Below are 24,828 nucleotides of genomic sequence, written 5' to 3'. Positions count from 1 at the left end.
GCTGACTATCACTTATAATATTATTTTCTAGCAGAAACTCCTCTATGTGGTTCTTTATCAAACTCTCTAGGACCTTTCCAACTATGGGCATTAAAAGAACGGGTCTGTAGTTACCTGGAAATGACTTTGCTCCCTTTTTGAAGATAGAAACCACATTGGCCTTACAGCAATCCATCGGTACCTTGCCAGTGACTAAAAGAGTCTCTAAAAATTAGAAATAATAGCTTTGAAATAACTGAGCTCATATTTAGTAATCTGAATCACTAATGAATTAAATTGTCACTGTGTTATTTTCACCTAAATATATGAGATAGCTTCTCCAAATTGTTGAAAAATACTTGATGGCTGACTCTTACATGCTTGTAGAAGTATGTTGTTCTCCAGCTTTTTGATCAGAATGTACATAATTTAAGAATTTGGTGAGAAGGGTGCAGTCATTCTTGAAATCCACATACATAATCTCACAGTCACCTTTACTCATGGTGACTTATTCTTGGCAAATTATTCCTAATTTCCTGATCTTTTCATGCTTTTGATTTTTGTTTTTAAACCATGTTTAGTAAAAAAAAAAAAAAAAAAAAACACCCAGACAAAGTGGCAGTGATCCATTTTGTCATACATGTGACCAGTACATACACGCTCTTTAACCACGGGATTTACTGCATGGATGTCTCAATGCTCTTCCCGAGGGCAGCACTGAACTATTCAATTGTAAGTGGAAAGTTATGTAATTGTTTTTAAAGTAACAAGTGTAACGTACAAAAGAAATATTTTCAAGAGGCTGATCACCTGACCTGGAGACAACATATTTTTAGAATAAATATTAGTAGGTCCTTCATTTTCTTTTTAATGATGCATCCATCATTATCTTATTAAATATAAAAAAAATCCTGTCTGATGAAAATAAGGTGTAATATTTCTAATAGAGTTGTTTGTACTATCACTTTAAGTAGAGATAAAATGTGCTGCAGCAATTAATTATACATACATCTGCACCAAATGTTTTCTCTTCCCTGCAAAGTGCCACAAGTTTCCATTGATCCTGTAAGTGAATCCCATCCAATGCACCTTCTTGTGATGGTGTGGCAATAATGCTGCACTGCCACTTGAGGTCAGAGCTGAGTTGCCACTTTCATATTGGCTATGTCTGCTTGCACAGCAGGCAGGAAAAATTATTTTAGAGGGCATTGCTATGGGCATTGTCAGTGCTGTGCTTGTAGGTCAGTGTTCCTGGACCTGTTTTTTAATTATGGGGGAACCCCTTGAAATACCTTTCAGGTCTTTAGCGAACCCCTGCTATAAATGTATTTATTTATTTTTAAGGTCCGTGGTATGTGAGCACGTCTGTGATCCTGTTAAACAAAATCCAATTAACACCCAGTGAAACAAAAACGTGTACACTTGCGTGAAATCACAAGATAATTGCACCAAGGGCTTCCCAATACTAAGTCCATCCAGCCGAAGCCGAGTGGCTAAATTTACTTTAGAGGGCCAACTGGAGGCCAGGTCCTCTGCAGTAACTAGGCAAGGGTTCTCACGAAGTGAGACCCTCAGGCTTCGGGAGGGCCAGACCAGAAGGTCATTAGTTCTCTCCATAATGACATTCCTGCAGTAAGTCCAGAAAGACAAGCACCCTACTTGTCTGTTGCAAGGTGTAAACAAACACACATAAAGAGTGCATAAATAGTGCCGTGGATAAATCCATACCTTGCCTTTCAGCCAGAAATAAACATTTTTCCCAGTCTGACAAAGAATCCCAGCCCAAAAGAAAAGTGTAGAAAAAGGAGTGCATTAATAGTGCTGTGTGTTATAATACAATGTGTAGTAAGGCACCCCTGGGCCTGTCCAAACCAGGGGTAAAACACCACAGATCAGGCAGCACCCATCCTCATCAGCAGGGATCATCCTCAAACTATACTACAATAGCACAGTTGGCAAACAGCACATAAAATTAAGTTTTTGTAATTGTATTACCCAGTTAGAGTTGGTCTTTTTAAAGGGTGAATTATTTTAATTTAAAATAGTATTGCTGGATTTGATAAAATAAAAGTTTTGGAAAATTCAGTTAGAGTTGGCAGGGCAACAAAAAGAACAGCTCATCTCCTAAACTGAATACCCAGAAAAAAATGTGCACAGACTGCATTACCACACCCTTCTTTAGAAACTGTTGTGTCTAAAAATTTCCATTTACAGTGTTTCTGTCATATATTTCCAGACTAATATGTTGAGCTGCATTTTTTGAAATTCAGTAATTTGACCGAACGCGAGGGAAGTTTTTAACTGCACACCTAAGCTGCCAATTTCAAGATTTCTCAAAATAAAAAAAGAACTTTTCTTGTTCTTTAGGGGTTTGTTTGTTAATGTTTTTACCAAAGAGTCACTCTGCTTTCTCTGGAAAGATTCTCTTTAAATCCCAGGAAAAGTTCTATAAATCTTGTGGAAAAAGATTTAAAATTTGTTTTTGTATATACTATTATCTCCCTTGGTACCCAGTGGTTACAATGCATTAAAGCTGAACCCCAGCCCCTTGCCTTGGGTTTTCCACAGTTAATATGGTTCCTGTCATTATAACTTGCTCATTCTGACTTTACTGTTCACTGTAAGCACATTTTTATGTCCATTTCTTTGTATTTGGCACGTTAAATTTATTGAATGGGGTCAACGTCACAATGGACAGCAAGACTGAACAGGAACTCCGCACAAGAACACATGAAAATCGTAGTTCATCGTGCCCAGTTCACACCATGTGTGTGTATTGTCATCTCAAGCAACACACTGTGGTGTACAGAAATTAAGCAAATAATTTATATAGTTAACAAAAAAATTAAATACATAAATCTTTTCCATGCTCCTGGTACAGTGAACATCATGATTGGTAAAATAAATTACTGGTTACACCGCTTTAATTAGAGGGGAAAGAAAAGCCTTTATGTGATCCATTATTTTATTTTTTTGTTATCCTGTTATGATTAATTCTGTATATTTTAGTAGGTTCGTCATTTTACATTTCCTTATGAGATTTTACGTTTTATTTTCATTGTTATCCATTACATAAATGTGGTGTTATGAAAAAAGAATGATTCTTTTATCCTAATGGGGTTTAACCAACATTTAACATTCATCCATCAGGGAGGTTTCGGTCATCTATTGTTAACATACCTTCCACCATTTTTTAAAAAACGTGGGCCAGAAAGGCCAAGCCTGTCAAAACTGGGAGTGAAAACCGTTTTATAGGTTCTCACTATCAATACCAAATAACCTTTAGAATTGTCAGCATGGCTGGTGATCTTTATGGATGCTTTGTAGACGTAATTTTGTCATCTGGCTGAAATATATACTACTGTATTGATGTAAGACATAAGCAATATATATGCAATAGGTAGATACGTATGCAGACACAATATTTTGTCAGGTAGATATATTTATTCATGGAAGGATCATTTTGACATGTCTATATTTTTGTCTCCTGCAGGTCATTGTATCACTAGGAATTATCATCTACAAAGCACTTGATTATGGCTTGAAAGACAATGAGGAGAGGGAGCTAAGTCCTCCCTTGGAGCGACTAATAGACAACATGACAAATATTGAGGAGACTGACGGCAGCACTGATGAAGGATACGATGCTCTGGATGAGGAAGACGAGGATGCTAGTGAGAAAGAAAAGCCAGAATTTCGTCATTCGTATAAGAGCGTCATGAAGGTATTTTGTGATTTGTATGCATTAGTTTTGAACTAGACTGGTAATTTGTAATTCTGGATATCAAAGAATAGTTTTTACAGTGAGCATTGTTGTATGTGTTCACCTCTGTCAGTGACCCTATCTGTGAAATGTTTCCCTTTGTTACCAGTACATGGAGAAGAGGAAGGCACAAGGAGCAAAAAAATTACGGTCACAAGTGGTGTGCCTTGCTTAATTGACTGAAAGGCTTTTTGTCCCTGGAATTGAAGGGATATATCCCCAAAAGGGACACGGGCTTATTCTTCTACTGTATCCTAAACAGTTAGGCCTTAAAACCCCATAATTATAAAAGGCAATTTTATAATGGCAATCAGCCAAAGTAGGAAGAACAGTAGATGTCAGACTACATTTCACAGCATCCCTGCTTATTGGTGCACTACATAAAATGTGCAGGGTTTAGGTAGTAAGTACGTATAGGACCTTAATCTGTAAACCAGAAAATAAGACACTACCTTTTGGAATTTTTAAAGTACAGTTCCAAAGGTAATAATTAATCATTTGTTAATTGCCTTGTTCATTTTTGGGTTTGCTTGGGCTTTTAAGAAAAATTGGATGGACTTTGTGACTTTAATTATAAAACATTTGCACTCCTTACATATTGTTCCCTAACGGTACAGTTTACCTGAAGTGCATTTCTAGACACCTTCTGTGTGTGTGTAGATTACCTTTCACCTTCAGGCATTATATATTCTCAGGTTGTGAATGTAAAGTTATCATTCTACCCATGACCATGATCTTGGTTGTGTATATCTCATTCTCCACTAATGGTTGTCTTGAAACCCAGAAACAAGTTTAATACAATTAACAGTATTCCTGTGCAAACTCAAACCCTATGCTCAATAATTATCACTGGAAATGATTGTTAATGGCTATTTCCGACAGCGATAGTACAATCAAGCGTTCAGGCAGCACTATTTTGTTGTATGGGAGGAGTGGACAAGTGGGATGCAGCCGGTTGCATCCTCCCAAGTAAAAAAAAAAAAAAAATAGCATTCAATATCTGTTGGTTGGTATTGATACATGAAGGTGGATCACTAAAATGTGTCAGGTGACAGCTTGTACCAATGCTAAATTGTTTTTACCCAAGACAATCATGAACAATCAGCTTGAGTGATGAAAATCTAGCGTGTGTAGAAGACTCTAGACTCACACTAGAGATCCAGCTTTCTATCACCTAGTCAGCATCAGGATCACTACAAGCAAAGAGAAAGCACTCACCTGTACCTGCACCTATGTATGTCATTATTCTCTTCTCCTTTAGCGGTCCAAAGAATTGCATCTTCAAGGGATTATGTAGATGGATGATATTTTCCATCATTTGACATGTGCTTTAAAATAAGTCTGCAAAGTCTCTGTGCAAAGATTGACTTACCCACCACCCCCACCTTGTTCTTTGCTCCTAATCAGAGGACAATAACAAGGGGAAATGCTCCCCTGCACAGTTTGTTTGTAAAATAAAGATTCTGTATGCTATGATACTTGTATCCATCAAGTCTGTTCTCAGATAAAAAATATTTGCTATCACTTGACATAATTTACTTCTGGGAATAGCGTCATAGAGAGACTGCATTAACCTGGGATGTTTAAAAATGTCTGCACACATACATGAAATTGTGCATAACAAATTCACTGCCTTTCTGTCTGGCATGAGAGTGTGAGCAGCTTGCTTCATGCTGTCTTATTTATAAGAAATCTAGGAAAGGTAAATGATCCCATAAATGATTTATTATGCCCATGACATAGAGCCTGATACCAATTTATCCAGGATCCCAAGAGGGAGTATCACAGCTGTGCAGTTACATGGTAATGAAACTGAGCCAGTGCATTGTCCAACAGAATTATTTGAAGAGGCGGAATATTCTTTGCATTTTATTCATTAAAACAGACCTTTCACTACATTTGTCACCCTCCTCCCTTGCAGAAAGACTGTAAATGTATACACAATAAAGTAATATGCTCACCTATTCACCAGCTTTTATAGTGTGGGCATGAGGACATCACCTTGCCAATAAGATCCCGGAAAGTGTTGAGCACTCCGAATCTTACAAGCACAGTGTTGGGAGCCGCAAGATTTGGGATATTCTACATTTCCTATATTTAATTGAAAATGGAATCATATTACATTATCTAGGCCATTTTTCTGAATGAGGACCCTTTATCTGCAAGGACCTATTTAAAATGTTTATAAAACCAAAACTTTTTTAGATTTGGATAGAGTTATAAGTGTTTACAACCCCTGTCACTCCGTTTATATGCACTTGCTGTACATCACTGCCCAGAACCATCTTCTAGATCTTCCAGATGCTTTTCAACCTTTTTTACATGGGGGAACCCCTTGAAATTACTTTTAGGTCTCCATGGTATATTCACTATATCCACATCTCACAGTACATTAGTGTGGCGGTCAATAAGAAGAATGCCTCATACACTGACCATTGAGAAGGCTGCCCAAATCTAAAAAGGTCATTGGTATCTGTTACTGACCTGACAGTCACAAACTGCTCATTGCTCATGGACCCCTAGCAACCTCTGAAGGAACCCTGGTTGAAAAACTCAATGAGGGCTAAAGGGCATGTGATAGGATGACAACACAGGTATTACATTGGGAGATAGGAACAGAATGTTGTCACTCTCTTGGTGTTTAAACAAGGACCTTTGTAGTATGATCATTACGTATCTTGTAAAAGCTGTAGATTTAAATGATTAAAGAAGGCATTTAAAATTACAATAAAATGTAAATAAATAGCTAACTGGCATAAGAAAAAAATCAAGTGTGTGTGTTTCTTAGATGTTTCCCAACGCAGGTGAAACTTAAAAACAATAAGTCCAGGAGAATGTAATTATTCTATATTATTAAAACCTGTCTTAGTGCAAAAAAAGATAAACTTAGATATTCAGGAATTAAATGGTTAACGAGACCCATAAGAGAAAGTTCACTGTGTCGCAATTAGTAAATGAGGGACCCATGGTTGAGTTTTCCCCTTATCTGGTGTATTTCTCAATAGGGAAGTCATATTTTTCTGGCAAGCTGTGGCCTAAATAAAGTGGGGGCAGGCAAAGGTTCGAAGGGTTCTCGGTGTCCTCTGTTGGCGTGTTGGGGATAAGTCTCTGTGGAATGTTAATGATGTGGCTTTCTTATTATGTAACTAAGGATTTTGAATAGATTTTTGGTAAGGGGTAAAAGTCATGGTTTAGGTTCACAGATTGGGGTAAAGTGACATAACTCTGTATACAATATTCCATCACTACTTTGGTTATTATTAAAATGAGTAACATTAAGCCCAGTTATGTAGTATATACTTGGTATATAGCAATTACATATTTTGTGGTTTAAAGTAAACGCCAAAATATAATGTTATATTCTGTAATGTTATTTAGAAAGCCTTACTATCTATAAAATCATGATTTCAGCCTGATGGTTTGAGCCATGATTTCATAAAATTTAAGGAGAAGAGTTGCAGAAAGAAAGTGTTTTCAGGTCTCTTCAGCCAAGTTCTTCTCATGGTGTGATAGGCAGCCAGCCTTTACAAGAGTTTCAGAATTCATCTCAGATGAACTTATTTTTTTTTCTTAACTAATAAACTTTTCGTTAGCAGCAGTTGTTTATTGGCTGGCAACTGAAGCACTGAACAGAAGGAAGTTTTGAGGGAAGGAGAGGCAAATCGCTGGTTTATTACCAGTTGTGCCAGGAATATTTTCAGCAGTTATGTTTCTAAAAAATGCAAAAAAAATTGGCATTGCTTTTAATTTTCTTATGGAGCTGAGTAGTCCTATGCAGCCTATTAGTTGTTCAGTGGAATTACTAGAGAAGGTCAGAACGAAATGTCCATCATGAGAAATGGAATTTTAACCCAATAAACTTTTGTTAAATTTAGTTCCCAACCCTTTTGATCAGCGTAAAAATCTTAAGGTCCGTTCAGTGCTCAGAAGCCCTACCATGGGCTAAGGAGGTGAATTAGGCTGAATTAGGTGCCCCGGCCAGAAAGAGAATTGTCCACACTCCAGGTAAATACATAGCCCTAGTTACTGGTCCTGCAGCTATCTGGGATGTCAGTTGAAAAGTTTTATTTCAAACATCAAAAGACATCTGGTTTTTTTTAGATTTATGCATCATGTGAGTACCTTTTACTATGTACCTGTACTATTAGTATGGAAATCTTGATTATTCTTCTTCAAGCCCTATTAAGAATTTACTCAGTTAGCTAGACATTTTACTTGAATAAATTCCAAGTGTTATTTGTTTTTTGTAGGATGTCTAACCTGTCTGTTGTACATTACCATTCTACTGCTCCATGATAATGTGATAAGCTTGACTTCTTATTGGGCCTCCATACTTATTGATGGTCTACATCAGTGGAGGTAATAATCCACAACGCCCTCTATTTGTGCCTAATAGAGCAGTAACAAGTGCTGGAATGTTTAGTGTTCATGAATTGGGGACCAGCTGCTTCTCTGCAGTGTCCTGGACACTAAACACCCTCTGCCCTGTTGCAGACTCGGTCTACCTGTCACAAGGCTACAAAAATAATGAAAATCTGTTCGCAACTCCAATATATAGGTTATCTATAGTGTTCTTCTTCCTCTCTGCCACCTAACAAGCATATACAGGCTGTAACCACACTGTGCTCTCATCACGTGTGGCGATGCATTATATGAAAATCTGCCTGTGTATAAAATAAATTTTTTCGGGTAACAAAACTTTTTTTTTCCTGTACACTACATATCATAATGCATTAAATAGTGCAAGTAAACAGGAGTTTGCTACTGCCACATGCATAGGATTGAGTACATTTACCACCTGAGTTTTATCAGTAACTATGGCTGCATACACACGCTCAATTTTTGTTATTGGAAACAGTTTTTTACAGTTGTTTCCAGCGACAAACCACTGCATGATGAACAAACAAGCATTGTACATACAGCGCCATTTTGCTGTATGGAGAAGGACGGATTCATGAACAACGTCAGACGACCACTGTACACATGATTCTTGCCTGAGACAAGCCCAACGGCTGGTATCGAGTGAGAATCATCTGACGTGTGTACATAGCCTAAAATGTATTCATGTTCATTATTTTACCTCAGGACCATTTTATCTTTAAAATGAAAATAAAGGCATTAGTTTTACATAGATAATGAAGTACCGAGTCTGCCTTTTTTTAATGTCTTAAAAACCCAGCAACTATTTCTTTATTTTGGTATAAAGCGAACATGTGAACATAAATATGAGAGTTGCCATTATTGACTTGGTTTTAAGTGATCAGGTTCCATTGTTGACATTCTGATCCAGACATCACTTCCTATTATGTCACTGACTTGGAACTAGGCCTCTGAAGTTTAAAAAAACATGAATAAAACTTTCCAATTATAGGAAAAAGTAGTACATAAAAGATAGTTTAGGGTTTACCAGAAAGAAGGGATTACTGAAGAACTGATTCAAGTGGCAGCAGGAGCTTCTCAAGAGCCATGCTTTTCTTGTTGCTAGGCTTTGGCCAGCTTAGGCCTCTTCTGTGTACAACACATATATCTGCTTTATACTTCAGCTGTAAGTAGATAAAGAGTACAAAGATAAAGAGTATAAAGAGTAAGGAGGTTTACTCCTTTCCAAAATAAAAGGCAGACTTTCTTTTTATTTCATACACTATAATAGGCTTATATTGTTGCAGACTTGGCATTCGGAAGGAGAAACAGATCAAGTGCTGCAGATAAAATGTTCTGCACAGAGACGTCCTTGTCTTTCCCTCTCTTAAATTTGAAATAGTGAGAGCATTCATCAGTAAAATAGTATAATGAGTAAACAATTACACAAAGATACTGTTATATTAGCACCCGATTGTGTTTCTGCCATTTAAGTCCACTCCTTTCGCTCTTCTGAAATGTAACTGTCTGGGAAGAGATTTGAGATGGGGATTTTCTGACCATTTTTCTCAGACATTTAAACAAGGAGAGAAGCAAAGCTTCCCAGTTGGCCTTCACATGACAGAAAGTAGAGCTATAAAGAGGGATATCACAAGGTCGAGATCATCTGTGTTACTGGTTAAATGAAATCACGAGTCACATTGAAAATTTCAGCCTCAGACCGTCTCTGCCTAAGGCGTGTCCTGTTACAGCGTTCAGAACGTTCCTCACGTGTACATAGTCTGTGCACCTTGCATTCCCTGACTTCAGATAACAGTTACAAACTTTGCATTTATTTTCTGCTGTGATCCTACTTTTGCCAATATACACACGTGTATGTAGGCTGAGCTCCAAATGTGCACAACAAGAAAAAAACTGTTAAAACTATTGATTTTTTTTTTTTATTACATTAACTTATTAACTGACTGTAATTAAATCTGTTCCCTCAGGCTGCAGTGGTGTAACAAGGCTTCTCTGTGTCCTGTGTGCCACCACCTATTCAGGTGTCCTTGTGAAAACAAAAGTGTAATAGGAAGGTGAATGAAAGCGAAAGGGAGACAAGGAAGGCCCGTACAAAAACAAAAGTGCAAATAACTTGAATATTTTAATGGGCATTTTTTTCTTTCCACAGTATGCTACATACCTGAATAGGCATGAAGTTCTCGATACCTGTTGACAAATATGATTTAAAGCTACTCCATATTGGAATTTGAAAAAAAATGCTGCTGCCATTTTTTTATATTTATTTGCTCTCTCCCAAGGCCACCAATACCAATCTTTATATGCAAAATGATTTAAAGTTACTCCATATTGGAATTCAAAAAAATGCTGCTACCATTTTTAGATATTTAATTGCTCTCCCCTAAGGCTACCAATCTTTATATGCAATACAGTTCTGTATCGGATATGAAGATCCTGTATCCCTGATGCAGCCCAGTTTTCCCCACTAGCCTGGGGGGTGTTGGTTATGCAAACAACTGGAAGTGTGAACTAACTGCCATGGACTTAAAAATCTACAGAGAATGCAGATTTAAGACACTGATGGTCACAAGGAAAGTTTTAACTCTCTTTATTCCTTTTATATATTTTATTCCGTGTCTGTGACTTAATGACCTTTGTGTTGATGGTGTTAGTGCCTTAATGTTATACAATGTGTATCAAGAAAATCCTAAATTAGGCTCCAGGTAAACCGCTGACAGTACAGCAAATTAGGAGACTTGTTTACTTCTATTGCTGTAAAACAATAGAACTAGAACTTGTCCTCATTCTGGTCTGTGACTGGACATTGAGGAAGACGGATGAGCTTAATGTTTGTTGTTAGCACATAAGCACTGCAGCACATCTTTGCTCCTCTAATGACCTGCTAATGATTTATCTACCTATTACCTCATCACACGCACAGCTCAAAGACTTTTTTTTTTTAACTGCCCCTACTCTCTGGAATGGTCTTTTTCATCCTATTTGGCTTGCTCCAACTTTCTGCACATTTAAAGAGCACTTAAACCCCTTTACAAACTTGCCTTGCCATCACTACTCACTCACCAATCCATATCCCCCTCCTATTGTCTGCTGCTTCCCCACCTCTTAGATTGTAAACTCTTTCTGGCAGGAGTCTCTCCACCTCCTGTGTTATGGTCTGTGTCTGCCTATCATTTGCAAGCCAGATCTAATGTACAATGCTGCAAAGTATAAATACTGTTTATTAATAATAAACATAATGATAACTGTCTTTTTTCTGTTGCTCCTACCTATCATTCTCTGAGTTCTGTTGTATAGAGTAAGGGGCTGATACTAAGTCAAAGGAAACGCCTCCAAGGAGTAGACAACAGAGGGTAATAACTGAGTGAGCGGTCAACCTTAAGTGTTTATGAGCTAGCTTATACTCCCCATCAAGCTGATAATGATGTCCATATTAATTACTCAATAGTGACTTACAAGTAAATAGTAAAGAACAGTAACTGTGATATGACTGAAATATTGGGCTGCCATTGCTAAATTCTTTAAGAAATAGTCCTGGTTCCTGGTGTAATGGTGACAATCTTCAAAATTTCATGTAGTCACTAACCTAGTTCATGCTTATCAGAAAAGTTAGAGAAAACTCAGAAGTCCCTATCTGCAAAGGCCAGTGCAACCTTGCAGGACTCCAAAATAAGACAATGTGCTTGGATAAAACCCACAACCTCATTTCATAAATTTTAGGCTTTAGTGTTCTGCTCCCTTGGCTTGTCCCAGGCCTCGTCCACATTACAGTGTATGGCCAGAACAAGGAGGACTTTGTTTGAGGACATTAGCCAACAGGCGGAGAAAATACAGGTCTAGAGTCCTCTGCTCTATGGTGCGCTACTGCAGTGGCTGAATACCAGTACAGCCTGCCAATCTTTATTACCAGCAGACATTTCCACGACCAAAGCCAAACAAGTATATATTCAAACTCTTAGTTTATCACTTTGTTGGAGACCAAAGGTCCCTTTGTTTAAATTTAGAAACCAAAGTTAATATAATACACTCCCCGGGCTTTTGTCACCTACATAACTTGTTCAGACTGGTCTCCACCCCTCACTTACTGGCTTCAGTAGCCTGGAAACCCACATGCTGATTTTAGCAGGAGCAGTGTAAATTGCTTAGTAAAGCTGTGGCTCTTGTAATGTAATCAGCAGGTGTTTGCGGCAAATATTATTTGTGAAGGTTACTCTAGAAAAGGTTGGATTGTGGGTGCTATGTGGTGATAATCATGTATTGTTTGTTAAAAAAAGAGTCATTTGTTAAATGAGGTATACAGGACTTACCAAAACACAACTTGTTGCACTTCTGTGAACCCAAGGTTAGCTATCTTTCAGGCAGCTACATGTCTACCACTATCAGTTTAAAAAATAAAACATGGAAATGCAGACCGCCCTATTAAAAAATATTCTGGTGAATTTTAGTTTGCAGAACAAAATGTCTCTACCCACAAGAATTGCTATTCCTCTGTTGTGGGAGAATTTGTTCCCCCTCAAAGGCATTGTGACAACATTGCTTTATATTGCTGTATGAGATCATGGGAAAATTATATAAATTGCATATTAAGTCTTTTGACTGGACTCCATGCAAAGTCCAAGGCAAAAGATCATCATCATTTTATGTTTTTTTTGCATGTTACTATTACTTTTTTTGATATCTACGTAATGCTTGTAAACTATTGGAATTCTGAATTTAGAAATTTGTGTTTTTTTAATTAAAGTTTAAATTCTTGTCTTAAATGAAAGCCAAGAAAAAAAATGTAATTTGCATTTCAATGAACTAGTCCTAAGATGTTATGGCTGCTTACATTTTCACTCTTGACTAAGAACATTTTCAGCAAGTACAAAAAAAGAAGTCTCTGTGTTATTTGTGTATATTGTAAGTGTGTCCAGAAAGTCTTAGCAGTTTTAGACTTAGAATATAAAGGTTATTTATGTTTCCCCCTATTGTGCTGCTGCAATTTGTAACTACACATATTACCATACCTCACTTAGATGCGATCTGATCCCATTTTAAATGGCACCCGAAAACACTTGCGTTACAGTGTAGCAATGCATTACTTTGTTTTGTGATGGGCTGTGTTTTTTGCAGGAAGTTTGCTTTTTCTTGGGTTGCTAAAATCCAAAGCACGTGAACGTCTAATGAGCTAAACCGCAAACCACTTTGAACTATGTTTCGATCACAAAAATGATTACAAACATCAAAGTAACATAGCTCTGACATTTGGTTTTTTCACAGTATTAATTAATAATGCTGGTGATGGGTTGATCCATTCACTCTTTTCGACTGCAGTCTAAAAGATGGTTGTGGAAAAATTTAAATTTTTGAGGAGAATACAGATTTAAAAACACACACACTTTGTCCCCATCAGACAATTGGCTTCTGGCACTGAGAATTTGCATTAGTATCATGGCCACAAAGATAGCTTGGTCTAGGTATGTCCCTGCAAAATGATTAGCTGTAGTTTAGGAATCATCACTAAGGCATCATAAAACAAACCCAACTCTTCTCTGCTGTTATCTACTGGCCGTTTCCACTCCTCAGACGTAATAGAACAATAAAAATTATTTAATAACTTTTGCATGCTGGTAATAAAAAATTTCACACATTTTGCAAATTGAGTGTTTCATGAGAAAACCAACAGATAAATTATAACCACATTTCTTTAGTTTAGTGTGGCTTACTGCTTTTTATACAGCCTTACTGTGAGCAAGCACAATACAAAAAATAAGACAAATATGTAGGTTTATTCTACGTGTATCTGTTTGGTGTTTGCCATATCAGCTGATTCGTTAAAGATATATTTCTTGTCTTTGCAAGGTGTTTTTTCCCATATAAACCCTAAAAATTTGCATTGTTGTAGTAGTTGACACGTGTTTCTTTCTTCTCAACAGGTGTGTTCTTCTCATCTGCCGACTCCATCAGAAGCACCTAATCATTACCAAGCAGTATGCCGGGCACTATATGCAGAGACCATGGAGCTCCACACGTTCCTGACAAAAATCAAAAATGCTAAAGAGGTGAGGCATGCCGTCATTAAATCCACCGCTACACAGATGTATGTAAATGCCTTACGGACAGTTGCATGAGTTATTAATGTCATAAATAATTTTTCCCATTCTGCTAAACAATTTACAGATTAGTTTAACCACTTTTTTCAGCACGTGAATGCCAGCAAGTGGTTTATTTGGAACTCCAGGCAATCAGCTAAATACCTGTCCTAAGTATTAATAATTCTGTCCAGACGTCCTTATGATACACACCAGTACAGTTACTCTGATACTACATATTTTAGCATATTAGCTTTTTTCAATGGCTTTATCTACGTATCTGTGCTACCCTGTTATGCAAATACTGACCCTAGATTGGTAGTTTGGCCCTTTTGCCCAACCCTCAAGGGCCTGTCTTTCCATGATGAAGTCAGCATTTGCATACCCGTGTACAATTTGTGGAGTACTCGGAATCAAAGTTGCAGCTGCTTGCGTATTTCTGAAAGTGCTTTCATTATTCACAACTAAAACAAACCCAAAGCACTCATATGCACCGCTGTGTTGCAGAAGTATGTGCATAAATGCACAGCAACATGTACTGGATTGTGAATGGCACCCTGACACTTTTCACCCAACGTGAGCTGCTAGAAATGGTACATGCTTTAGAGAACTTTAAATGTAGTACTGTTTGCATCCGCGGATCTTTTTGGTGAATAAGATATTAGGACTTCAAAGTCCTGAACACTGTGGGTAAAGACTAATTGTTCATATGTGCAAATTCTCTTTAACTTTCATTATTTTTTATGTTTCTTTTTGTATATCTCCAAACCTTAAACATCCTATTATTTTGTAGCTGAAAAGAAAGACTTTGTTGGTCATGTAGGGTTAATACAAATATATAGCAAGGATGATCAGAGACTTTAAAAGCCATTAACTTACTCAGAGTTTTGGGTATCAAGGGAAATCTTTGATTAATGACAGCTCAAGATCTGGGTTTGCTTTATATGTGCAAGGATTTTGCCTAATTAACCTTCATAGTGGGGCTTCCTCTTCCACCCTAACCCCAACTAAGCTTACATGGCTATCATGACCCTGCAGATTTCACCTATACACATGTGACTCTTGTAATCTATAGGAGATGGTGGAGGCCTACGTAAAATAAATTGAGCAGGAATTGGGTTTTATAGGTACACATCACTTGTACCTCAGACGCAACGTCTGTACTGATTCAGATGAAATAAAAATATAATCACTAGTTAGTCTTGTCTGAGAAACTCCTGGCAGACGCTGTGCTTGTTTATATGTAATTATAGCAGTGCACGCAATTAAAAAGATTTTGATGCCTCATGAACTCTGGGGCTGTGCTGTGATAGACTGTATTCAGCTCAGCTGTTTGTTGTCACCATTTTTTTTATCTTTGTGATTTTTTATTTAAAGGGTCAGATCACCCAAAACTGATATTCTTGTTTCAAAGCCCTTCCCTCCATAATTCCTCATGTTTGATCTCTATATCCATTTAAGGATTCCCAATTAAAGCCAAAAATTAGACGGTCAAGATGTGCGCACAGTATACAGTTGACATAATACTAGGGTATGTTTTAGGTTTAATAGGTGACTTTTACCACCTATTCCACAAGGGTTGAGCATTTTTTCTAAAAAGCGAACATCCAAGCTGCTGTTGTTTGGTGATGCCTAGACAACTGGCTTTTTGTAAGGATGAATTACCTCTTTGACCCAACTTCATGTCTTCAGAGAGGACATGGAGTGGTTGCTGGAATACACTGTGTTTTGCCTTTCTTTATTCAAGTGCTGAGCTTCTGTCTTGTACATACAGTGCATGCTGCATGGTCGGTGCGTGACAGTACCCCGCAATAAGGGAATGCCTTTTTTATGTTTTAAAATGGATGGTTTCTGATTAAGAGCCACCACGAATTTAAAGTATACTATGTCTCTCCAATTTTTTTTTCTATTTGAGCAAAGTAGACCTCCGTTGGAGAGGGGATTTGCCTAACTGTTAATATAAAGCGGTGTCTTCAAGAGCCTCAGACAGTGTGTGATTGTCAGCCATCAGCGTCTCATTTTTTTGTGTCCTTTAGCTATGCCTGAAATGATTCTGAATATTGAAAAGAAACTTTCTGGCTTATTATGAATCTACTTCATTACTAAAATCTCATTATTTATGCTGGTTTCTGTATGGGAGACCAGATTTTTTTGATAGTCTGCCTGCACAAGATTTTACAGCAGTCTGCTTTATTTGGCATGCCACTAGAAAAACAGACGAAACATCTTTCAAACATTAGTACTTAGCATAGATTATTTGAAAGGGCACAGTGTGCTAGCAGGGCCTAATCAGCTGTCTTCTAAGAAAAAGCTCTTTTATGTACAAGGAAAATGGCAGCTTCTGTGTAACAGAGTGGCAGACAATCACCCTGGCACACAGAAGAAGGGAAGGATCATGCTGAGAACACATGGAGACCAAGTAAAAACAAACACACTTCAGTGGATATAATTTTAATATGGTTCCATAAAAAAAAAAAGTTTCCACTTATGTCATTTTTAATCTTTACTCCCATTATTTTCCAATATTCTTAAAATATGACAAATTAACCTGGAATAAACCCTAGTATGAACATAGTATAATCCTTGCTGACTGCAACCGTCTAATCATCATCATTTTTTTTTTTTTTTTTACATTTTCATGCAAATGATTGGGTATGCTTATACAATTTAATTTTCACCACATTCATTAAGCTATGTGAGAATTCTCTTGCAAGATTTTCCTGGCTCCTAAGTAATTATAACAGTACAGGGCCCTGTATTTATTTTGTTTCTCTATAATGCTAGGCTATAATATACTATTATGTAAAAGTTGTTGTCAGTTGTTCCTAATGAAGAAGGCTTCCATTGACTTCTTCTATATCCTCAAACACAATAAAATTAACCTCCATCCCTCATCACCCCAAATAATGCATCTTGCATTACCAAGCCCTCTGTCACCCACTACTTCTTTATTTACACCCTATTACAAGTCACTCTGTACCCCAAAACTTTTTATTACCACATCCTACCTAGTTTATGACCGGCCTGGGCTGTTCCTGCCTCCAGTATTAAGGTTGAAACTATAAATAAAGGGGTGTTTGTTTCGGTGCCCTTTGCATGGATTACCCCTGAACCTCCAAACTTTCAATTTTCCACCCTGTGAGCTTGAACTGGATATTTCATCTCTGTGCCAACTATGGCTAGTCTAGGTGTTTTAGCGAGAAGGAAAGAGAGGCCCTGATGATGATTAGATGCAGTAGGCAACTACACATGTGCAGAATAAACCATTCATTTTGATGGGATTCCAAAAAGGAAAACAACAGTTCAAAGTTGGTGTGGTTTCGATTGGCTGTCTGTCATTTTATGGATGGTTGCCAGAACTGTGTTCATGGTTGCACAAATACTCCACTATCAAGAGAACCCCTATAGATGCTAGAGAGACTGGAGAATTGCATGGACATTAGGTCCTGGAAATCGTGGTGACACAAGCAGAATATTTTGTGTGTTTGTGATGCGCAAATCTGCAGTTTATGCAGCTCCTGTATGTTTCATATAGCCCAAATTTTGTAAACATAATTATAGTGTATGTAAACACAACCACCTAAATGACATATAAACGTGACCATTGTGAATTCATTTAATATGTAATCTTCAATATGTTGAACTCTTCAAAAGAACTTTGAAATGAAAAAAGTTTTTCAAAAAGGTTTGTGCAGGCAGATCCTTATAAAAGGTGACAATGCTTTGTCTTCCAGTTGTTTATCTGCATTGACACGCAATCTTGGAATGGAGACTAAAATCAGATGGGTTTGCACATTACATGAGCAAGTTCTACTTTTGTCACAAGCCAGCTCCTAAGCTTAGTACACATTCACTATATTTGTCGCTGGAAATGTTCATAGTGATCATTTCCAAAGACAGTGGGAGCAAATAGGCTCTGTACAGACAGCAGAGCATGTTCTATAGGGAGGGAAATTGGGAGATGCCCTACTGCATCATGACCATTTTTCAGCTTTTGTATAAGATTTTAACTTGCATCAGTTAGAATAGAATGCATGTATTCTGGAACAGGGAAGTGGCTGCAGGAGATCCCCTTTGAAGGAAAAAAAAGGTATTCACACCAAAACATAGCCATATCAATCAGTTGATTCACGCAACAATTCATTTCTACTCATGTTTCTATTACTACCTGCCTGTGTATTAGGGAATCTAAAGTTCAGCTTTAAACTTCATATTTAGAATTATGCTTGCAGCTCTGTTACTCTGTTATTGCCCAAAGTTGACTTATACATTATTTTTGGTCTGCAGAGTCTAAAGAAGATCCAAGAAATGGACAGAGATGCACCTGACCTCGAGGATCTAAAGAATGCAGACTGGGTGAGATACAGAACAAGCAGTTTTTCTAATGAATATATCAGAAAAATAAAGGAATATAAGAGCTGCCAATACCAACCTATTTTCCAAAGACCTGATGGTCACACTGAACCTCCCTCTTCAGTATATTTAATCTCCAGGAAGCCGGGTGGGAAGAAAAAAATTGTAGGTCAGTGGAGCCCCTCTATTGTGGCCCAACTTTTCAGTAACTACCCAAAAACAGCCGGGTGGTTACTAAAAAGTGCTGGGTGGTGCGCACCAGCAAAAAGGGTCTGGAGAGAACACTGCAGTGATTCAGGCAGTACTGAAGTGCGTGGGGTAACATGTCAGCCAGGTAAATTATCAATTTCAGGAAGTCAGAATAGATCTTTCATGTTGAGATTATTTTAATATTTATTTGTGAAAGAAGATTAGAAAAATTAGGACTTAAAATGTAATAACATCAACCAAAATCATAAAAGTTGCATTTTAACTTCGCCCCTATTGAAATATAATTTATAAGTGGGTTATACCTGAAATCTTGACTTTACAGTATTTTTCTCTTAGCCAAGCTTTGGTGACATTCTTTGCTGCAATACTGAGCTAAGGTAAATGTAATGTCACTCAGTAGAGTGTCTATGACTGCCTGGGTACCTAGGAAGTGGGCCTAATAATATTGCAGACCCTCATTTGCCTCATATGCCATATCTACTGGAATGGAGTATAGCAATTCATTGAAGATGAGTATTGAAAGAAAGCAAGACTCTACCCCCTAAACTGACAGCAGATATCATAATATTATCTAATTCTTACTGTGTGTCTTTGTATAACACTGGTAATCTTTTTGATTAAACCAATCTTATATTTGGACTTGTTCCTAAAAAGCTTTGATATTCTTCCAGTTGACTTTATCCTAAATAAAATATTATATCTTCAGGCCAGGTTCTGGGTTCAGGTTATGCGTGATCTCCGTAATGGTGTCAAGCTGAAGAAAGTGCAAGAACGCCAGTACAATATGTTACCCATTGAATATGAGCTGACCCCATATGAGATGCTGATGGACGACATTCGTTCTAAACGTTACACTTTAAGAAAGGTCATGGTGAGTCAAGCATAATTAAATATAAATTATTTTGGTTATTACAGCTGCATTGGTAGTTTACATGGTACTGTTAAAGTATTACAATGTTGGTATGAATTTATTGGTCATGTTCTATTCTGAGACTCTATTTCTCCTTGTAGGTTCAGGGTGACATCCCTCCTCGATTAAAGAAGAGTGCCCATGAAATAATCCTGGATTTTATACGCTCCAGACCTCCGTTAAATCCTGTATGTAGTCCTGCTCTGTAGTAATCATGTATCCTTTGCTTTTAGTTCATCTGCCTTGATGAATTAAATACTTGCAAATTCCATGGTAGCAGGATTCGATAATGATATTTGTGCCCAGGCTCTTACTATAAAAGCAGATTATTCATCCGAACAGCTGCTGCTAAGTTTCCAGTAATGGTAATGAGGTCAAATGTGCTTTGAAAATAACTTTGGTAATGTTTAAATGAAATATATTGAGTCTGTTGTGTACGTATAATATACTAATGTATACGTTCTGATGGAAATTTTTAAACTGTATCACAAGTAAGTATTAAAGGCATATTCCAGTCCAAGTTAAAAAAGAAACATTAGCTTGGCGCAGTGGCAATATCGTAGCCAATGAGGTTTTATCCAAGGGTGATTATTGCTAATTGAAAAATTAAACATTGAGATGCATTTGGGGAGGACAGCTTACTTTCACAAAGCATAGGTCAGGTTTTTACAGTAACTAATGAGATTTAAACCTAACTAATGTGATTGGTGATATCAGAAAAAGTGCACATTCCATGCACAGGCAGAGTTCATCAAACAGCACAGGCTTTAGGAAGGACGCTATCTGTGGCCTTGGCAACTTTTCTCTGTTGCTGCAGAGGAGAATTTGAGAGAGAAAAGAGGAGAAGTCTCAAAACGACATAATTGTCAGCATTTCACCTAAAGTGAACAGTAACATAAGATGTCTTTTTATTACTTGAGTTTAGTTATCAATTTAATTTTAATGTCTCTAAATTCAATATTTCTTTACAGGTATCTGCAAGGAAATTAAAACCCACACCACCCCGTCCCCGAAGCCTGCATGAACGGATACTAGAAGAGATTAAATCTGAGCGAAAACTGCGTCCTGTTTCTCCTGATGAAATTAGGCGTAGTAGGCTCGGTAAGAACACTGTTGGCAGTGTGGCAGACCTGACAATTTGTAGATTTTGCTGGTATCGGCATATTGTGCAAGCCACATTTGTACTGATATATGCAACTGCTCTTAAGATTCCAGCTGTTGTTTTTCTACTTTACTATATCAACAGAAGGAAATGATTTCATTGATTACTTAAGGAATTGCTCCATTTACCTAAACACACATATCTACATTTTATAGATGAGCTACAGAAAGGTAAATTTTATGGACTCCAACAGCTCTGATATTACCCGGGACAGGTGTGGCTACTAGATGTCACGTACATGATGGGGAATATAAAACTGTGTTTCTTTATTGAAGTTTATTTTAAACCTTTTTGGTTCATTTTATAGCACAGGCATTGTGTACAGTTGTCTAAATTGTTAGCTAGTTTTTAGTTTGTAACATATTTTTTTAATAGGTAGGGGTATATTTGGGTTAGTGAGTATATAATAGTTAAGGCTGTGGCTCTAACACTTCGTAACACACACTTACAACCTCAGTAGAAAAGCCTGACAGCAGCTGCCAAGCGTGACCCTTGTTCTCTGTGTTAAAGCAGTGGCCTTTTTGCAGAGGCCTAATACATTCCCTACTGACTCAACCCTTGCAGAGAAATCCCTGCTTTTTTTTTTTTAATCTAAACAAACCAACTGTTTAACAAGTTAAATGGTAGAGGGCCTTTTATATTACTGCCCTAATATATTATGCAGCATAAATTGGTTGGGGGAATTCTGCTTCTATGAGGCCTATCACACATAAACCTTATTACACATTACTTTTTAGATATGTGTTTCAAAGCCTCTGCATACTTCTAACTATAGAACATTGACAAAAACAACAACATTGGATTAAACTACAGATTGCTGAGAAAACACTAAGAGGTATTAAACAGTTTTATTACATGAGCATTTACACCAATCACCTCCCTACAATACTTCACTAATCTCTTCCTCTCTTTTCAAAAAGCTGCAATATACAGTATTATATATTAGAATACATATATAAATCGTCTGGTCCTTAGCATTTCTTAACATTAGTAAATACAGCCTCAAATGAACAACACATGACATATTATACCTTTTCCAGATATCAGAGGTATGAAACTGCAATATAGGAGTACAACATCAGTCTATACAAAATCATATTTTATTCTGCTAATAAAATGATATTTTATGCCACCACCACAGTTATGCCACCACAGAGCCTACCTACCTATAGTTTAAGTGGTGATGGAGTTGGTGAAGCCAGAAACTTAGTGAAAAGATAACACTTCAGGAAACTGTGAGATAAAAAATATTAAATAATAATTAGACAATATTTTTTTAACCTATTTACTTTTGAAAAAATATCTTCTTTCTAAAAAGGTAATTTAGCTTTTGCTTTCTATTTGCAAAGTTTACTTATATAAAATGTGCGGTGAAGCAATAAATCAAACTTTCTTTATTCTCTAACAATTTATGTATATGAATCCTGATTTTGCTTTCAGTTTAATTTCTCTCACATTTCAGATACTGCTACCACGTAGCACCACGTAATCTGAAATGTTTTGGTGTTTCTGTTTATTATTTTCTATATGTGTCCTAACAGACTATTTTTGTTTTTCCAGTAATGCGGCCCCTTAGTATGTCTCACAGTTTTGACTTGTCAGGTAAAATGTGCACCTGGCGTATTGTTGTGGATGTTGTGGTGCATTCTCATTTGTGGGAACAGTCTTTATTTTCTGTCATGGTCAGAAATAAGTCAGGAACAAATCACTTCAGATAATGGGGGTTACTGCTCTGGATTTCTGTTTTGATATAAAGAGGACCTTTCAATATGGTTCTATTGAGAGCTGATGGTGTCCCTCTGTAGGAATGCTGCCATATGTTAATATCCAAATGAGTGGGGGAAACTTTTTTTTGTGTGCCCTGCATTTCTTTACCATTTTACCCGTTGACCTAGGGTAGACTGTTGATGTCACATATTTCATGACCACCAAACAAAAACTTCCACTTAACACTTCCCTTATTTCTAATAAATAGCAACATGGGAGTGATCAAGCCGTGTTCCTGGCAAGGAATGCAAATAGAAATATTTGGATATGTGACTACTCCAACCAAAGCAATAAGGGCACTTTAGATACTAACACCTACAATCAACACTTGCTTGTGTCATTAAATTATTAGAATTCATTAAAACCCCACCAAACAAATCAAATCATTTATTGAACAGTGATTAGTTTGAAGTGCTTGAAAATGTTTGGAACTGGTGGAACTTATAGGTCGGAGATAAATGAAAACCTTTTCATCTTTTAACAAGCGTGTACATTACATAGCATCCATTCCTTGTTTAAATCTGAAAAAAGATTCCAATATTTGCACATCTCTTCTTGTTCTCATTCCCATTAACGTTCTTAGAGAGCCTTTCTGAGATGGATTAATAGATTTCTCTGTGGTCTAGTTTTACAACTAGGAACATGTGACAGATGAGTTCTGCATGGTCATATTTTAAACTTTAGTTTAACAAAAGCATTATTGTTCTTTTGTTGGATACTCCCAGATGGTTAGATTTTTTTCTGGAATAGGGTGGGTCACCATATGTTAGATAACCAATTTTGCAATGCCCATACATCAATATGAACTTCCCATTTTCTCTTTGATGTTTCTGGTACATAAGTATATACCAGTGCATAATAAAATATGTGATTCTATGAACCGACCCTATGTTTTAGAAGTTATTTGTTCAACTACAATACCGAAAATACATTATAAGTTCTTTAACTACACTCCCAAACCCACAACCCCACCCCCTGGTTGTAGTAGAACAATTGCTGTATCCTATGATATCCTCTTATCAACTATCAACTTGGGTCATCTGTCTTTACCCATATAGGATGATTTCTCCTTTTTTATGTCTAGATATTTTTCAATTGCATGTAGGACCCACACCCCAATCCTTGATATCAATCAAAAGCCAAAGATTGACCACAAATAGTCTAGCCAAATCTAGTAAATCTGTATTTTGGAGGAGTAGGTTCTCTATAAATATAACATACATAATAAATCTACTTTCTAAGAATGTTTTCTTTCAGGCATATGTTTTATATTTATTATATATTTAGCTTTTGCATAGCTGAATTCTGAATAATTACATTTAACCTTTAAATGTGTAAAACTGCTGGTGTTCACATATCCTGACACTGAACATCTGCTAGGAGGGAGCCGAGAACCACATATGGCATCTGAGCCACTGGTTGGGTGAACATATATAACATAACTGCTCCAGTCTTTTCTTCATTATAGTATTTACATTTTGTTTTTTAATAAACTTAGCTCTTTAATCATTCCTGACCATGAGAGAAATATACATATATTTTTTTTACCATTAATCATCCATGTTTTTTTTTCTTTCTTTTTTTGCATTCCACTTCACCATATTGTGCACAAATTTTTCATTTTTTGTGGTGTCTGTGTAAAATAATAAAACTGCCAAAAAATTTAATTTAGGATTATATTTTTTAAAGCAGTAGCCTACAAGCTGTTTAATTGTTTACAGAGTTGGAAAAATCCCAGGAGCTAGGTAGCCAAAGCACACAGGAAATAATGTACTACTAATTAATTTTTGAGCATTTTTGTTGTTGTGAATGATCTTTCGTTCTCCTGGGATCCGAGAATTTGCTGTCAGTGCCAGGAATGGACAGACTTTAGTCTAAATTTACAAGGGTGTATCTGTCTCTGTATTATGAATAGAGTCTAATGTGGCACTGAGAAAACTCCAGGAAATGCCAAGCAGTCCTTTAGTCATTATTTCCTGGTTGTGGATGCTATTTTCTTGATACTCAACAAAGTAAAAGCAACCTGAAGATGCTTTAGGTTTTTGATAGCAAAATACAGAAGAAGTTTTCATGTATTTATTTACTGCACATTATAGAATGCATGTCATGTGCATTATCATTTTCATGTTTATGTATACTGATAAGGGCCATTTTTATACTATCTCCCTCCAGTGTCAAGTTTGTGATACTTTTGAGCTAACCTTTTGTTTTTTGTTTCTGTAATATTGTTGTCACC

General features: G+C 36.8%; 1 protein-coding gene and 1 non-coding gene across 6 annotated transcripts in view; both read left to right on the top strand.

Annotated features, from left to right (window-relative positions):
* The window catches only part of SPIRE1 (spire type actin nucleation factor 1), an 88,441-nt gene that overhangs the window by 46,075 nt on the left and 17,538 nt on the right, over positions 1 to 24,828 (top strand). For 3 of the 5 annotated variants that reach the window (XM_072411473.1, XM_072411471.1, XM_072411469.1), the window contains exons 3-9: positions 3,473 to 3,703; positions 14,035 to 14,160; positions 18,478 to 18,546; positions 19,460 to 19,624; positions 19,765 to 19,851; positions 20,635 to 20,764; positions 22,386 to 22,427. In XM_072411473.1, the coding sequence (XP_072267574.1) occupies positions 3,473 to 3,703; positions 14,035 to 14,160; positions 18,478 to 18,546; positions 19,460 to 19,624; positions 19,765 to 19,851; positions 20,635 to 20,764; positions 22,386 to 22,427 (850 nt within the window). The remainder of the gene's footprint in view (positions 1 to 3,472; positions 3,704 to 14,034; positions 14,161 to 18,477; positions 18,547 to 19,459; positions 19,625 to 19,764; positions 19,852 to 20,634; positions 20,765 to 22,385; positions 22,428 to 24,828) is intronic. The other 2 variants (XM_072411474.1, XM_072411470.1) reach the window with 1 other exon arrangement.
* On the top strand, positions 20,201 to 20,278 carry LOC140332214 (U4 spliceosomal RNA). Its single transcript, XR_011921065.1, has one exon. It is a non-coding gene; the product is annotated as a U4 spliceosomal RNA (small nuclear RNA).

The sequence above is a fragment of the Pyxicephalus adspersus genome, chromosome 5 (assembly GCF_032062135.1).
Source record: "Pyxicephalus adspersus chromosome 5, UCB_Pads_2.0, whole genome shotgun sequence".
NCBI lineage: Eukaryota > Metazoa > Chordata > Amphibia > Anura > Pyxicephalidae > Pyxicephalus > Pyxicephalus adspersus.
Note: the sequence above shows the minus strand (reverse complement) of the source record. Positions and strands in the feature narration are given on the sequence as shown.